General features: G+C 39.4%; 1 protein-coding gene across 4 annotated transcripts in view; it reads right to left on the bottom strand.

The window, feature by feature from the left end:
* Positions 1–18,610, bottom strand: part of SERPINI1 (serpin family I member 1) — a 46,824-nt gene that overhangs the window by 10,377 nt on the left and 17,837 nt on the right. For all 4 annotated transcript variants that reach the window (XM_068691510.1, XM_068691511.1, XM_068691514.1 and 1 more), the window contains exons 2-6: positions 12,416–12,683; positions 10,416–10,646; positions 7,661–7,855; positions 6,369–6,573; positions 494–591 (exon numbers count right to left, since the gene is read on the bottom strand). In XM_068691510.1, the coding sequence (XP_068547611.1) occupies positions 494–591; positions 6,369–6,573; positions 7,661–7,855; positions 10,416–10,646; positions 12,416–12,665 (979 nt within the window). In that variant the 5' untranslated portion in view covers positions 12,666–12,683. The remainder of the gene's footprint in view (positions 1–493; positions 592–6,368; positions 6,574–7,660; positions 7,856–10,415; positions 10,647–12,415; positions 12,684–18,610) is intronic.

Below are 18,610 nucleotides of genomic sequence, written 5' to 3'. Positions count from 1 at the left end.
GTTTCTTTCCTGTGCTGCTCCTATACAGAAGGTGTCTGGGGAGATGACTAATTGTACAAGAACTAAAAGCTCTTACTGCCATGAACAAATAGCCTCTGGAGATGAAAGATGACAACCCCTGTGGTGTATGAACCCCATCTGCTATCAAGACACTGAAGCCACATATTGCTTTAACATGGATCTGTTTCTTGCATAGTACTGAACTCTCTAAATTTCTAGTAAGACTCAATTGTAAAACACCCTGAATTAACTTTCCCAGGTCAAAATACTCCTTCCCACCTTGATGGATTGCTTCCCTGCCCCAGCGGCTCCTACAGTGAAAGTACTCATACATCATCCCCAAATCCCAAGAGATCAAGAACTTGCTAACAGGTTTTTTGTAGTTTTTATTTAAGAAACAAAACAACCGATAAACTCTATAGAATGTTATCTTTAGGCGGATGATTTTAGTACTTCCTCATATATCTTGGAAGACAAAACAAGAACCTCTTACCCGACATCGCAGTGAGGTCAGCGCTATGGCTGAACAGTTCTGTAATTCCAAGACCTTTCAAGACATCTTTCAGATCAATTTCCTGTTCTACTGTGAACCTGGAGAACGTAACAGAAAATTGCAAAAATCAGAATGGAAACAGTACCTAAATTAGAGATAATTTCTAGCTAATGACGATTAAAGTACTGAGGTAAATAATGTAAAGCAGGAGATTCAGCATTAGTTGTGTAGCAGTGACACTTTGTATAAAAATGCTTACAAATAAGTTAGTTTACTTTCACAGCAAATATATTTTCTAATGCAGGAGCAGTTAAAAACATGCTGATGGTACATACAGTCTCTGACCATAAAACCTCAGAACAAAATTATGCAGCAGCTAAATGCAAAAACGCTCGCGTCTTACACAACAGGTTTACTGTAAGAGCTGAATTTAATTGTAGACACAGTAGAATGGAATAAATAAGACAAAGGACTGTAAAAACTTCACAGGCAGCTGTTGGCAAAGAAAGAATAGGAAAGGATGCTCCATTTTTATTTAGTCAGATTAAGCAAAGACCAACAATTATGAACACTAATAGAACACCATGAACACAAAAGCATTGCTGACTTTGCGTCTAACTACTGCTGTAACAAAGTTCTAATTGGGTTTTGAATATGAATGCAAAACAAAAATAATTGCTAGTGCAAATGCACTTGTGATGATCACCTGCCAAGACTTTGGGGACTTTGGGGTTAGCTTGCAAACCCGTGCTCTAGGTTACATTGCTATTCTGGCAGGCAGCACAAATTGAGATTTATCCTGAGGGCAAGATTTCAACCAAGAACTTGTTCCATTTGCAAAGATTTTTCAAACATTCTAAAAACTTATGCCTGGTATTCATGAAATGAACGGACTCAAGGTTTGTATATGGGCAGAAACAGACTGGGCAGCTACAGAAACCATGAAATGTGTCAAAATACAACGGCAGCCCTGCCCTGAAGGTGCCAGAAGTCTACAGACACAAGAGACAAATTGAGCAGAGTTGTGAGTTCTTTGTAGAATGACAGCATTAAAGATTTAAATTATGTTGACAATGACTGGTTACAGCAAGTGTACAGCAAAATATATGGTACATACAGTATTGTTAGTTTCTCCAGCAAACCTTTTAGTCACAAACAACTCTGCAATTACACTGTACTCTTTAGTGAAGGGTCTTGTCTGCGCTAGATCCAAAGAAAATAAAATATCCTTCTGTGCAATTTCCTATTTTTTTTCCAGGACTAAGCTTCCTCAGTTACATGTAGGAACATGTTCTTTCCAGGAGAAAGTATAACCCAGAAATCTGAGCAGAGAACAGCAGATGAAAAGCTGGATGAGTGATACCTCTGCATGTACAAGCCTTGGCAGCTTGAAAAAGAATAACCTGGACATCAAAAGATGACTCAGTAAGAGTCAAGTGGATCTTCCTTCCTTACACCAAGTGCATTCATAATGATCCGCGATAGAATAAATGTTAATCATTACTCAGAGAAGGATTTTATGCAAGCTAAAGTAAGATCCGGAGGGAGTTCAGGTCTGACAAATCACTGATTGCACTGCATGTGGTCATGTAACCTGTCCAGATGAATTCCAGTCTGTGCCTGGAATAAAATAGAACTGATACTTGTGGTTTTATTGTTTTGGCAGTTCTCAAAAGAATCAGAAGAGACCAAAAGATTTATGTCCAAGAGGAAGCTTCTCAGGTGTTCTGGCATGGAATGCATCAGCACAGCAGCATTTTTATAGGTAAATAAAAATAGAAAGCTTTTCTTAATGAATGATTGCCCAGAATTGTGACAATTAAGAAGTTTCATGTGGTCAAAAAAGCAATCTAAGTGAGCCACCACTCAAAAACAGTATCTCCCCTATTTTCTCACACATGCTAAAATGAGTTATAGACAAGTTCTAATAATATTTAGATGTCCACATTTTTCTTATAGCTGGTAATGTCAGTTTTCATTTTGAATATCTACAGCCCGACCCAGAGAAGAGACACCCAGCCTCATTTCCCAAGCCAGGTACTTGCTGTATGGCCAGACTTCGGCAATGCTGAACTACGCGATACTAACCCCAGCCCACGGTTATCTGCAGTATGTGTTCCCTGTAACAAAACAGATGGCCTTTTTCCTACAATCTTTCAGGTGTTTCTGATGCTGAAAATAGCATGAGAAGTGAATTTCAGTACTTCGGTATCAGAAGTCAAGTTGCAACTGGGAGCATTAAAGACTGAATGGAAGTAAGAAAGCGCAGCCACTGAAGGGAAAGCGAGAAACATTTTCACCATAGGGCTAGAAAAGAAATGGAAAGACTGCTCTATTGAGTCAAAAGGAGAGCTTTCAGAGCTAAGCAGTTCCGGAAGGTTCACCAACACACATGTACATGGCTACAAGCTCCCACAGGCCTCCTTAGGAAGCACTCAGCAGGAATAGTGGTAAGGGATAGTGACTGCCCATTTGCTATTAGTCAAGACAACGAGAAGTGAAGATGGGAATTCAGTTCCCCACCCCAATGTCCCTTTGTGAAGCCTTTTCTATCTGTAAAATGCAGTCCAAAAAGCTGATCAAAAAAATGTTTTCCTTCATTTCCATTATCTTTGGGTCACTCCCACACGAAATGAAGGACAGAAAGATGCTTTGGAAGTAGTATTAGATTGAGAAACTAAAGCAGCTCTCTGGAGAGTTGAGCAGAGAAAGATAATATTTTCATGTTTTTCAAATTTAAAACTTACATCAGCATTAGATTCAAATTACACATTTATGTCATTGACAGTCTCCTTTGTTGTGTACCTGAAGCTTTAGGTTTATATAAAGCACTGTTTCAGGCTTTCTTCTAGTTTATAGACTTTCAAGGCAGAAAAGACAGCTTCATCTTGTACGAGGCTGTGCAGCCCTTCTGAAATGCTGAATTTTTACTGAAGTCCTTAGGTGTTCAGGATCATGTGGGACCGAGCACACTTTCTAGTTACACAGCAGAAGTGAACTACAGTCTAATGCAATTCATCCCAGAGGCTAGAATTTCAAAAATTACTATAAATTCTGAGTGAGAAAGCGCAAGAAATTCCAGGTTCTCAGTTTTGTTCTAATACCTTGCATTCTGCAGAACAAGAAGCAGAGGAATAGCTCCATTTCAAGAAATCAACAATTTCTTGCTTGGAAAAGAGGCCCTCAGGATCTGAACCACTATTTTCAGCTTAGTAAGCGGCCTATAATACCAAGCTGCTAGCTGACATCAATTCCAACTTTTCAGCTGGAATTTCAGCAAGGCTGTCCTGAGGTGCTAGAATGAGCTTGCATAATTTAATAGACTGACATCAAACAACAATAATCCTACCACGCTGCTGTTCTAACCAAGCAGAGCAAGGCAGGTTATGGCTCTTTCTCAGGAAAATTCCTTCTGTCCAGGGCTAAAGATAAGCTGCAGACGTTGGCTAAGTGTGTATTTATTTCAGCAGTGCAGTTCTACACCTCCTGTGATCGCATCCCAAGAACAGTAAGAACGGACTCATAAGAAAGGAACTCAAGACAGCATGTTAAAAAGGGATAATGGCTGGGTTTTTTGATAGAAATAGAAAAAAAATCACACAAAGAAACTTATTTCAACACCATCTCAGGCATTTTTAAGATGCTTTCAATGAACACAAAAGCAGGAAGGTCATTGTGGAAAGCCAAGCGTGCTAGGACAGTCTTTAGGAGGCGATCTGCAGACTGTGGTACTGTCACGAGGTAGCAGTTCCTCCTGTGTTCTTCAAATAAATTGTTAGTTTTGTAAATTAGATTCATGGTCTGTTTCACTTCTATGGAAAAAACGGATTAAATTGTTGATCACTTTAGTCTGAGTTAAGCTGGAAACAATGATTTGAAAATGAAAATGAGAAAGTATAATTTAACAATTCTGTACAAATCTCTCGTTTGCTATTAAGAGGCGTAATATGCAATTTCATTTGCACACAGATAATGCAGACAGAAACTGGGAAGTTGTGATTAACTCTGCTTTGGCTAGTTGTTCAGGCCCTATTACAAGTGTATAAGTTTAAAAAATGTTCACTTTATAATTGGATAGCATCTTCCAGGATATAAAAATTTAATTTTATTCCACTGCTGCTTTCAGTTTCTCAGTGGACAGAGCCTGCAGGCCACATTTCATAACATGCCTTCCTGAGTCAGAGCATAAAATATTTATGAAGTTTTTATTTAGAGCATTGATAAAAATCCTGCAGATACCCTCCAAACCCCTAATGGAAATCCAACACCTTGGGAACATGCAATCAATCTTTAATTTTTATAAGGAAATTGCAGTATTACCGCATGGTGTTTCAAGCTCATGAGAGCTATCTTATAATCAGAAAATACTGAAGGTAATCAGCACCTGGTTGTACCTGTTTTACCTCTGTATAGCCTCAGTTTGAAAACATTTACCAAGTTCTTTGAGGTTCTTAAATGAGTGACAGGCATGAAAACTAGCCTGAGGAAAGAATTGTTGGGCACAGAATAAATAAGGAAGTTATATGACCACACAAAACCTCAACCTCCAACTCATGTCTGAGATCCTGGCTGCAGAGAAACCTGGAGACTCTGCTCACAGCTCCTGGGAAATGAAACTCCAGGTGAAAAACAACCACAAGACACCCAGACTGTGCATTAGGCTCAGCCTGTACAAAATCTGCGGTGCATCTCTGCTGCTGTGCCTTCTTCAAATGAAATACTACTAAAAAAAAGGAGCACTTACTGCAGGACAAAGACACAGAGCCCCAAAATGCTGCCGATCCCTCACTGTGACTCCAAGCGTAATGGCTTTAAAGAGAAGCAGAATTCTATCTTGAGCTGGAATCAGGGCATGCCAACAGCACCAGTCCATCTCAACCTAATTTATCCTGGCTGCACTTGGTTTATGGTGCTCAGCTGCAGATAGCTCCTTGAGAATGGTTTTTACTAAGTTGATAAAAAGCAGGAATTCTTGGCCTGCTCTTTACTTGTCAAATATGACCAAGCCAAATCTCCAAATCACAGGAAAACAGTAACTATTTTAGTGATTAAAAGAAATCACTTTATTTTTCTTCTTCCATGTTTTGCACAGCACCACAGAAAGCTGAATATGTAGGGGTAATCCACACCAAGCTTGTGCCATATTGTTATATCAACGCTTCAATTAAATCATTATGAATCACTTAAGGAGTATTATGAACCAACAACACAGTAGTAAACAAGTATAAGGTAAGCATGGAAAAAACAATTAGAGGCAGATGAAACAATTCTAGGAAAGAGAACTAAAGTGGTATATTTGAGTAAATACACCACTGAACGCATATATTATGTCTACAAATAAACAAGTTTTACTGCTCTAAAGAAAAAAGAAATCAGCCCTTATAAATAAAAAAAGACAAAAATTGACTGACTGGAATTACCTCTCAACATTCAGCTGTTTGTGTCTACATAGACACACCATTAGAACTTTTTAAATTAGCAGCAAACAGTAATCTAATTAGTACCCAAATTAAACATTTTAGCTTTTGTTAATAGAGGCTAGCGATATTTCTATGGCTCCCGTCTAAATGGAGTGGTTAACATAATGAGCTCTGCAATAAAAAGGGAGCCATCATTCAGGGCGAATATATTTCTGATGAAGTAATCCTTTCAGGAGCTTACACACCTGGAAGGGACACAAATGCAGCGTTCACTTGTTGCTCAAACTACCACCACTCTACCCTGAATGCCCTCAGGCTCTCTTGTCACAGCAGCCTTCATTCGGCTGCTACATAACTACAGATTTGCTCAAGATGTTCAGGTTTTACCTCTTCCGCTGCTCCAACCAAAATGAATGCAGTCTTTCCCCTTTATTGACATGAGAGCATATTCTCACCTTGGTAAATATACTTCCACTTTCTGCTTTTTCACTGAGTTAGCCCATTCGTTAATCAACGAGGCTTTGACGAGGGGTTCCAGTGTGACCAGCGGAACTTCTTGTCTGGAAAGAACGATCATCATACGAATTTCGTCTCCCTCGTACGGTATTTCCAGAACTTGATAGATACCACCTGCTTCATTGGAGCCATCACTGAACTCTCCTACAAGAGAACACACAAAAAAAATGCTATCAGTAGTATTTCCTTCTGTCTTCACCAGAGATAATGAAAAAATGGAAGGTTAATATTAGGCAATGTTTACTAAGTACTGGAGCTAAAGATGACCCACGATTCTACATAAAATTTATAATGGTTTCTCCATCATATGATTTGAGCCCTATTTCCACTTCCTTAAAGAAGGTAAGCTTAGGCAATCACAGTTTGTAGGTAATCATACCTCTGAACTTATTTATCTTCCATTATTTGAACAGAAAACTCTAACAGTTGTTAAAGCTGCCAAGAGTTCCATGGAAACAGGTAGAGGGTTTTTTTTTTTTTTTTTTTAAATTCAGAAGAGAATTTATTAATGAGTGAAATACTGCCCATGCTAGACACTTTAGGACCCATCTGGAGCTCAAGCTTAAGCTAAAAACAATCATTAGCTCTGCTGTTCAAAGAACTCCTATTTTACCTAAGCATGTTAGAGTATTAACGAACAAGCGTTATTCTTAAACTAAGACTTTATATTTATTCAGAATAGTTCAGCTAAAAGATACCTACAAAGATCATCAGAGTCCAACTACCTGATCACCACTTCAGGGCTAACCAGAAGTTAAAGCATTTTAATGAGGACATTATACAAATGACTCATTAACACTGACAGGCTTCAGGCATCAACCTCCGCTCTAGGAAGCCTGTTCCAGTGTTTGACCACCCTCACAGGCAAGGAATTTTTCCTAATGTCCAGTCCATTTTTTTTTTTAACACAGCACAAGAATACTTTAGCAAGAAGCAGGAATAGCTCCATAGTTGTAAAGAGTTTAGAGATAATGGATAAACATTCTGAAATTCCCCACTTGGCACCAAACATATCTAAAAAGTAATAAAAGATGTCATTATATATGTTGCTATCCAGTATAATACAGAAGCACACACATTATGAAAGCATCAAATAAGCATCCCTTCACTGGGCAAACACCACATTTAAAATTCTAGGTGGATGAACAGTCAACAGTACAAATAGGTATTACTGCAACAAAGCTATTAAGGGAAGACTTACTGGATTTAAATTGCTAAATCTCCAACTCACCATAGTAAAACTCTCCCTGCTGGTACATCATTGGAATCTGCACTTCGCTTTCATCATCTTTAGTAAAAGAAAAAGTTCTTGTATTTTCAGGTCTGAATTGTGATTTCCAGTTGCCTTTAAAGTAGATTGCGTTGATGAGAGCCAAATGAGTTAGAGCACCAAAATCTCTTGATGACACAAAATCTTTGATCATATCTAAGAAGAAAAAACAACTGTCACTCTGCATGTCAAATTGAGCATTAAATCAAAACTTAAGACAGCTTGAAAAAAAAGAAAGAAAATAAAAAGCTTTGCTAACATGTAATTTCCAATTCAGATGTTCCATTAAATCTCAAATTAAACTGTCAGTGTTTTGTAAACCTAAAATCACAGTGTAGGTGCATAAATCTTTCCATCTAGTACATGTTAGTCAACTGTTCCTTTACCAGTACTTAAATATAAGCCCACAATGAAATCAAGCAGAAAAGGGATCAAAAATATTTACACAGGTGCTATAATATAGTTCAACATTATGCTCTTAAGGTCTGCTCATCTACAAACTCGGGTTCCAATCCAAAGAAGCACTTAAAATGGGTGCTTCAAGTGCTTAAGCATACGTATTGGAACTTTACCTAGGCCAATTCTGAAGTGCTCAGTTTCTAATCAAGTAACATCCCACTAATCATCAAAAAAGTTCTCAGCATTTGTTCCACTGACACTAACTGTTGAAAAACACAAGAGAAAGACATCCGGCATCTGCTCTGTGCAAGGGAGTGTGTCAGCTGAGCAAGGCAGCTGCTTTGCTCCTACTCCTAAATAAGCAATTTACATGAGAATAGTCTCACCTGCCTTAACTCACCTTAAACAGCTTGCTTTCCAGCAAAACAATTTTGAGTTTGTTAAATTTGGTGCACTGACCAACCACATTTGTCACTATTCTTGAAGAATTACAGCCTACTTCAGCTGGCTTTCTTGCTTGTTCCTATTTTTAACTGACATTGCAGTGTAAGGTGTTAAAATAAACACATTCCTCAGTCTGATTATTACTTCTTAACCCATGGTTTAAAACAAATTGCATTCTGCTTTCTGGAGCATATGACACCTATCAACTGGAGTGAAATTTGTGTACCACAGGGCAGTATTTGTTTTGGTTCGGTGTTAATACTGCATTTTACCTAGAACATTCTTAAAAATGAGATATGACCCATACTTTATGGTTGGAAAAAAGGAAAAAATAAGGAATATACATCACTTTTTTCCTGTTTTATTTGGTACATCATTTCCTCTTGTGCTTTTCAGCCACATCTTGTTAGTACACAAACATATGTTAATTTTTCAGGCCAGAGAAACCTTCATTTATGTTTTCTGCTCTGAGCCTCCCATCATGCTAAACATGCTGGAACTGGAAACCTGACTGTCTTATACTCCTTACCTAATGAGAAAATGAGCCTTCTGTCAGAGCTGGCAGACAGGAGAGAAATAAAATGTAGTGCTCAGAGATTAGGCTGAGGGACTGTTACTATCGCAACCTAATGCTGAGAAACCTATAGCTGCCTTTGTTAGCTCGACAGTTCCTTGCAGGATGATGGTTATGAGCTTGGTCAGCAGATGTGGCAGCTATTAAGCATGAGATCTGGGTGCTCTTATAAAAAGAGTCTTACTTTTCCCTTAGACACCATGCTTCTCTGAAAACACTGCGCAAGCTGCTGCATTACTTACATTCCCTCTATTTCTGCAGCTTAAGATAAAGGGCAGAATTTATTATAAATATAATAGGCTCTGTTTTCCCTTGGAAAAACTAGATCATTTCAAAAATGGTTTAGAAGCATTATATGAGGTGTTTTCCCACTTTGGTACTGTTTTTTTGGTACTGTAATTTCCATACAGCATTATGGATTCTTAAATGCTCCTACAATACGATGGCGTGTTAGTTCCTAAAGGAGGCTCCATTACCTTCAGTTTCACAATGGTACAACTGATGTTAGAACTGGATTTCTGTTGAATTGCTCAAAATATCATCCATCCCTCAGAGGGCACCAGATGAACTGCAAAGAGATTATGCTTTGATCCCTAGAAGGGGGCACTAAATTCACCCTCGTGCCTTGACTGCACATGCATTCAGAAAGTGTCACATTTCTGGGATGCCACATGTGAACAAGCACCACGCCAAACAGATCTAATAGGTACATTTACATCAGTAATTTAATGCTTACTCCTTTCCCCTGCTACACGGTTTTGTTGTAAAACTCTGGTGACAATATTCTTACAATCAAATACCCTTTCAACATGCGATCTAGTTCCCTCACATGGAAAAGATTAAATTACAGGGTCTGATTTTGCACTTATTACAATTATCTTTAGCATTCATTAGTATTCAATTTCTCTGTACCTGTATGAGTTTCTCAGCATGTGTGATCCTCCCACACATCCAAAGCATAGGTCAATTACCCCTCTGTAGAGGTGTTTTAAGCATTTAGCGATAGCACCTATCTACTTTTTATAGCTTAATACCAAAATCAGTATTAAAATGACTACCATTGAAACATTCTCCTTCAGTAAATATTACAGATGATCCCTGCACAGGAAAAAAAAAAAATAAATGCATGAAAAGCTAGTACCAGTATATTTTTTTATTTTATTTTATTTTATGGGAGGAGGTATCTTGACTTTTATCTGTTTTGTTTAAGACCCAAGTAACAATTCAACAATGTTGTGTAACTCTGGAAACACAACAAATGCTTACTGCAGGAAGTATATAAAAATCACGTGGACTTACTATTTGTGTGATTCTCCACCCACTTATTGATGTGGGTAGCTACAGCTGCACTCTGGCTGAAATCTATATTCTCTACTTCAGCTTTAAAGTATTTTTTCACCAACTGCAAAAATTTGTCACTGACGTGAAATCCATTCTGCACATAAAGAGAGTTAGCAATATTCAGAACATAATGACTTTCTTCACTAGTTGCCATATCAGAAAGGTCCTTCAAAAAGGTAAACTCATCACCTGAGGAAAGAAAAACAAGTTCGGTGAGAAGGTTTTAGAAAAAGTCATTGCATGTTTTTCTGCTGCAAATTCAAAGTCATTTTATGAAAAGATTCCTTTTTTAAAAAATTGTTTCTAAATCCAGTAGTGATCAGCACACGTAGCCTCATTGACTGAAACCTGAACACACCTTCAGATCTGAAAAAACAATCTGCAAGGCAGAACACGTTTAGAGCTTATTCTTTCTACTTCCTATAATTAGCAATATTAACAATCCATTTGAACTCCATTACAGACAAAGCTACCAAAAGCGATCCTTTCAACAACAGGAGTAACTTAAAATTATTCTTATGAGTCATACTTTTGTGCTTTACCACCAAAGCCAACAGAATTTTCATTATTTCCTAAAAACTGTTTAGGAGCTTGGTAAGGAAAATTAAGTTCTGATGCTAAGGGACCCCCACAAGGTTCCTTGAACAAAGATTGGGTTTAGAATTTCCCAGGGTACTACATGGATTTAAAAAAAACATAGGATGTTTACCTGTTCCTGCAGCCAAAAGCCAATGGGACTCAAAAAATGTGGTCTGCTTCAAAACATAAGGCTTTTACTGTTGTGTTGCCTACTTGAAGCTGAAAATTCTAGCTTAAAATTTGAATTCAATTATATGTTCCAATCTCAAATTGTTGGAGTACTTTCCCTGAATAGCACTGATGCAAGAATGGTGAACGATCTGGCTCAAATCTGTTGCATAACTCCCTCAGTTACAGCTAGGGGACAGTTTAATCAACATTTAGAGAAACTGCAGAACTGAATATTCACCGTTACTTCCACAGAAAGACAATCTGCAGAGAGGTATGGTGCAAGAAAGCTTGCCAAATAATTCATTTCTAAACTGTATTCAGAATTCCTTCACCAATATCCATTTGCTAAGGACTTAAAGTCCAACAAGTTCAAGGAACGATTCAATTCCAGTTTTAAACCAGTCATTCCAACATCAAAATTCATAGAAACCACTTCTCAGAACAATGATCTTCTCCATTTGCAGTCATAATACAGTGGTTTGCATTGAACATGCTTGCATTTCACAGCACTACATCCAGATGCATGACTGCTTATCCCATAGTACAAACAGGATGGCACAGAAGTATTGTTCTCTGCTAGAAGTGCATCTTGTGTATCAGCAAGGCTGAGGGGAACATGTGGAGTATCATGCTGAAACAAGCAAAATGCTTCTATTTCCTAATTTAGCCTGCAAGCCTGTATGATGTATTATGCAGTGCAAACTGAGCATTAAAGACCTAGAATTTATGGTAAAATCTACATTTCTACCTATAAGAACCAAGCCAGTTTTGTAAAAGTAAGACATAATGACATAAGTTAAACTACCAACATTTTCATACTTTCTTCTAAACAATATGGCTTAAAACAACTGCTTTCCTTTTCAGGTTTCATTACAAGCCCTAAAGAAAAGATACTTCCAAAAAGTCTTTTCACAACTGTAGAGACAAAAGCATCCTTATTTTGAAGAAAGGAACAAAGGTAATAGCTAACTGCAGTCACCTAAAATTCAGGTGCCCAAGTCACGATTGCAAATTGGCATCTCTTGACTTGGAATCCACTCAAGCACACCTCAGCAGATTCAGGCCAAACAAGATGTCAAGAAAGCTACTTATTAAAAATCTATGAACATCACTGGGTCATTTTCATGGTGGTTCAAGCATTTTCAAGCATTATTATCTGTTTCTTTAAGACAAAAAGCCCCTTGGAAAACATGATTAAAAGTCCTTACCATTTTTTAAGCTGTCAAAACCCAATGAATGACGAATTTCTTTCAAAGTGGTTCCATGGGCTCCAAGCTCTACCATTCCCATGGCTATTGCAATGCTCAGAGGAGAGAAAAGAATATTCTCATCTTCTCTTGCAGCTCGCAGCTGATTGTAAACATTCACAGAAAGCTCAGCAATAGTTTCATCAGGAAAATTTGTCTTGAAGGCTTTACTTTGCAAAACAAGCAAAGACAACAGTCCAAGGAAATACATGTTGTAAGATTTTAAGATCTGCAAGATGAAATATAGAGGAAATAAGTTAATCTTATAAATAACAATACATAACACTCAGAAAATATAACAGTATTTCAGTTTTAATGGTGTCTGGAAAAAATCTATTGATGTTAGTTAAACGTAGACAGTAGTTATTTGGAGGAGATACTGATAGATATACCCTTTGAACTGAAGGAATCATTTATTTTTCCCCCAAATAGCCTATTTCATTATGTGACCTCATGCTACTTCTACAGAAAAAGACATCAAAGCACAGCAATGCCTTTCCTACTTTTCCCTTTAAAGCAGGGTATTGTTAAGCAATCCTGATTTGGCATCGGTGTGTATTTCTGCACTTCATCCACCAAGGAGACTTAGAAACACAATTCTTTCATTTGACCTTCTGGTAAGATGCAACTTATTCATCTAAGCCGCTCTAAGCCTGGAACTGGTAGAACTGCTTCAAGCACCGCAGGAGAGCTCGCTGACACCGGTGACAAAGGCAGCGTACCCTGATGTTGCTTGGTTGCAAAACCCACGGCAAGCAGCCAAAAAGCCTGCTGGTAAATAATGAAGAGTTGGCTAGGTAAGCTAGCTAAGAGAGAAGCCCTGCTCAGAGACCTGTAGAGGAGAGCTAAAGTTACTGTGTGTAAGAAGAAAGTGAAGGGGAAAACAGGTTGGTACTAAAGCATTTGACTGATCTACCCCCACCCAGGCTTTCCTAAAAAGCTTCAGTAAACAACAGCTCTCATTCCAGCCCAGTTTGGCTTGTCACGCAGCCAGTGACACCGCCAAAACTCCACCTTATGGGAGACTGCACATCTTCCTTTTTCCCTTTTAGCTCCCCACTGCTGTAGCACTGAACCCACCGCTGCCTGGGGCAGCCACACCAGCCGACACCACCTGCATTTCAGCTACAAACCTCGGACACTTAGGACATTCTACCACAATGGAGCAGACAGCTCTGGTCCAGAAGAAGTATTTGCATGTTTCTGTGTCAGCATGGTACAAATTCAGGTGGATGTTGCTGTTCTGCTGAGTGAAGTCCACACACAGCCAGCCCCAGGGCCTCTGCCTCGTGCTTCCCAGCTCTCCCGGCTCCACAGTTACCAGAGTTTCTGTGCACCTCACACGGAGACCCTTGGTAAGCCTTGTACAACATTTATATAGCTCATCTCATCTTCAGAGGACTGTGCAGCATTAGATAATTAACTTCCATAACACCAAACGATACATAATTTAAGCACTATTCTTCACATTTTATAGCTGAGAAAATACAAGAAGCAACAGGGTGCACGTACGCGCCTTGGCAGCAACCCATGCGGCCGCTGTTTAAGATTCTTCCTGTCCCTTGCCGTGGCTCAGCCTTTTGTTTATTTTTTTTTTCAGTGAGAAAATGAAACAGATGAACTAGTGCAGCAGACGTGCTGCAGGGGAAAAGGGCAGGATCTCAGCGAGACACGAGCTAGAGGCCTGTTCCTCCCTCTCCCCACCTCTCTTCTGATGATTGCATACATATTTCTATGAAACACTCTCCATTTCTCAATTCCTAATGAACCTGCCCCTCTGCTGGCTTCACTTCATCTCTGGGCTATCGGATGGATCTTTCTGAGTCTTCACAAGATATCAAAAACCTCTACCAAAGGCTCGTAATCTCCTCAGGAACGGCACCAAACAAGTCACAGGCCCACAGCTCCCGCTCCATACTGTGCGTGGTGGCTGTATTTCAGCACGCTATAAAACTAACGTTCCCCTGCCTCCCAATGGAAAGGCTTCAGTCTGAGGCACAACCACCATTTACCTCAAACACTTTGAAAAACTGTGGTCCAGAATAGTATGAATATCAACTTCCTTAATAGTTTTTTAATAACACTTCAATAGAAGTGTTTTTTTTTAAAGCTATTTATTAGTTACTGACAAAGATATTAAGATTTTTTAAAGTAGACAACTTGATTTGTGTTTTTTTTTTTTTTTCTTTTTTTGTGGGGGGTATTTGTCTCATCCTAAAAGCCCTGCCAGGTGTGACATGCACATGAATTTGTGTGCCAAAAAAACCACTCCAAGAACAGTGAAGCAGCAGCTTCTCTTTTATGTTGAGGATGAACACAGAGCATCGTTGTGGCTTTTAAATTAGCCTGTAAAATCGGGGAATCTCACATCCTAATTTAACCTAACTTGTGTTGCTCAATGATGTTGTAATTACACAGACACCTATGGGTTCCCCCTCCCACCCTATATGAAGGCCATAGCACTGAACTGCCCAAGCTGACAAGGTTAAAGAAGACCTAAGATCATTTTCAGTTTTAAAAATGTAGGTTTCCCCAGCCTTTTAGTTGCAGAGGCTGCTATCCAGCACTCCACCACTGCTCCTTGCCACACATGCTATTGCTAGGCAGGCTTAGATGACTGCAGCAGGCAAGCACAGCCAGAGGATGTGCTCAGGTCCTTTGGTGGCAGCGCTCTCAGGCTATTTGCGAGGCAAGGGCTTTCTCAGTGCACAAGTACAAAATGAGGGAAGGTGTTTTAAAGCAAACTAAAGATCTGTGAGAGATGTCAGTGGGGAAAAGGCTGTAGAATAACCCTTGTGCTAGCCAAAGTGAAAATGATTATCTGTAAATTTTAAGTTTTGTTCTCAGTCTAATCCAAGACATTCAGGGTAAGTTCTTTAGTTCAGCTGTTGTGCTGGTACACATGCACACTGTTTTCCTGACAACTGGGAATCTCTCTTAATTATTATTCTAGTCATAAGTTACTGCTTCTCTGATTCCACCTTACTTTAGGCTATATTACACTTGGTTTTATGCTCTCGCATGCCTCTTTATGCAGGTCTTGATCCAACAAACAGCTGAGCACTTACAGTGCAGCATGTTCTTAGTATCTTTCTTCAGTAGGATGAGGGCACTCTTGTTCCCACAGCAGTATGGAATTACAGAGCATTTTAAAAATGCCTGTACCCTGCTCACAAGTATACTTTAAGCAAAGGAAACGAAGCTGAACATTGTGCAACGTATGGCTGGGAAGTTAAACAGTTCTTGAGTATCAGACTTCTCAGGCAGCCTTTTCAGACTGTTTATCAGCAGTGCAGTCTGCCATAGTCTGTCCTTAACAATGAAATCAGTTAAATACTGCATCAGCTGAAGAGATGAAGTCTACACTGAACAGTTTAAAAAATTCAAAGCCATCTGGTTAAAAAGTTACTGCATACATTTTGAATTTATTAGCTACCTATATGATTAAAGTTGTTAAAGTTGCTTTCATCCCTTAAGCACACAAATATTGAGACCAAAGATGCAAATTTCTCATCTGAGATCCAGTGACAGATGCTAAAATAAAGCAGAACTTAAATCAACTGGTACATGAATACTACTCTCTCCTACTACCAGGTGAAACCAGCCCTGGTTCCCCTTAGAACCAGCCCATACCCTTCTTGCAGTAGCCTCTTCTTGAAACAATTGTGTATCAAATCATCTGTTCCTACAGGTTTGTCAGAGCATTCGTTTTGTTCTTGGTTGTAACAGTTCCCAGTAAAAAGGCAGTAACAAAACATTAAATGATGCAGTATTGCCTCAAAAAACTGAGAAATGCCTGCAGCTCCATACAAAACATTATTGCACAGTTGTAGAGATGTTATTTGATGACTTGTACCTCCTGGTGTTTGCTCTGAGTACAGAGACATGTCTGTTTCACCTAGGGGCTTCTTTAGGTTTTGCTCTTTGGAGGTTTTTAAGAGTTCCTTGGACCCATCTTAATAAAAGACACTCCTCTTTCTGATTTTTTGTTTATTAATTCTCACGCTACCTAAAATAATCAGAAAGCTTCCAGCCACATACTATTCAGTAGGTATTTGCATTGAAAGCTAGTTTCATTCCCCAAAAGCTTGTGTAAAGGTTTCATCGCTCCTGGAATTCAGCTTGCCACATTCCCACAACAGATCACTGCCAGCTCAGTGGAAGGGCAGCACTTCTGTTCTTTGTCCTTTAGCCAGCACAGATGTACTCCTGTACATGGGCAGAAGGGAAACCAATTTTATAACATTTGAAGAAAAACATGCATAGGCTAGAATACAGTGCTGATTAACTATAGCTCTCGCCTTCCTCCAAGCATAAGGCTGGAATGACTAAGAGGAAGTAGAACAACATCGCCCCCTCACACCCACAAGCTGTGAACTATTCAGATCATTACATATGCTTTCAGAAAAATGCAAAAAAGGGGCAAGCATCCTCTGTAAGCCAGGATATTTTGAGACATCATACCGACAAACTCAAACCGAGTTCACAGAAATGAAGCACCGTGAATTTTGAAACGGCGAGAAGAATTGAACTCACAGTAGGAAGGTGCCAAAAATTCAATTAAGGGTCGAATTCTAGTACTTTGTGCATGCCAGACAGGTTGGAAAAAAAAGTTCTCATTTGCTTGTCTTTTACACCTTCAGACTGTGGGTTTTATAAAGAAACTCCTTTACCGCTTTAGAAGCCTAGAGACTTTACAAAATAGAACTGTGATATATTGCCTCAGTTCCTCAGCACAGACTAAACTAAGATTAGTTGCCTTAAAGATTACTCTTGGCTACATGTAAGCTAAACACCGAAAGTGTGGGAAGCAGAAACGGGAAAAACTGCTGATTCCTTCTGAGCAGTGCGTAAAAGAAAAGCAAGTATGGTGACAGGACTGGCTGCATTCTTTCCTGTAAAGAAGGGCATCTGTAGGAACAGACATGTCTGGCAGAAGGGTTTTGTGAAGCAAGGATGCATTTACTTAGGGAGCAAGCCCTGCTGGTTGGAGGGCAGAAAACACCAGAGTTGCATCCAGGTTGGAGCTGGGTGCCTTCTTCTGCCCCCCAAGGCCAACAAAATTGTATAATGGCTGTGACAAATTATGGAAGGAGACGTGCAGAGTGAATTCAGCCTACTGCTTTGCCAATTAGTGAACAGGACAATCAGAGAAACCCTTCTTTATTCCTGCTGATCTCTTGCTAGCAATCACAACAAACAGTACCATGGAGAGAGGGCTGCATAACTACAATTGTCATTCAGGAACTCACCACAACTCTCCCTCCAAAGAGACCAGAGGACACCAGTGGATCAGAGGAGATGCCTGGAGCAGCTCACATTTGGGAGGGCCACACACAGCTACCCTGAAGGACAAGTAGGAGGCACACAGCAGCACAGAGGCACTCAGGAGCTTGGGCATGTGATTGTAATCAAGCATCTAAATACAAAGTGTACATCCTACCAACTGCTTTACAGTCTGTGTGCACAATCCACTTGGGCATACTTGTACATGGAACCAGGCGCGAGCCTTCTTGAAGAGAGGAAAAGTAGTATTGATTTTCAGAACACAAGACATGAAATTCATGAAGTATTATTGCTTACAGCCAGGCAGGATGATGTACCCGAGGAAACAGGGAGTAACTAGGAGTCCATAAGAGATTAAGATACAGCTATCATGTACAGTGCAAGCAGTACATGATCATGTTTACACAGTACCTGCCAAACTACTTGCTACGACAGGGATTACCTTTAGCCAGCAAGTCAACTTCCCATCAGGGCACACGTTTTTATATTCCTGTCTCGCAGAACATGTTTACCTCAAACATTTATCCTTCGCTCATGTGAGCATATGACCTTGTCAAATGGAGATTCTACAGGCAGATGTAGAATCATTAAGCTCGTTTGATTCCGTTTGTTTCAGAGATGTGCAATTACATTCATATTTCAATCTGCACAGACATTAGTAATAAAGTTATGGGATTTTATCACCATCTGTCAATTATGGAATCGCTGCCTTCTGGAACAGGAAACCTGGAGGTCAATTTCATTAGAAAGCAGCACAATAACAATGTATCAAATACTGTGGTATTTAAACCACCAGCATACAGGAGCTAAAACTAGGAAATGTTTGGGCCATACCGAAATCTTGCTTTCCAACACACAGCAAGGCAAGCC

The sequence above is a fragment of the Anas acuta genome, chromosome 9, assembly GCF_963932015.1.
Source record: "Anas acuta chromosome 9, bAnaAcu1.1, whole genome shotgun sequence".
Taxonomy (NCBI): domain Eukaryota; kingdom Metazoa; phylum Chordata; class Aves; order Anseriformes; family Anatidae; genus Anas; species Anas acuta.
Note: the sequence above shows the minus strand (reverse complement) of the source record. Positions and strands in the feature narration are given on the sequence as shown.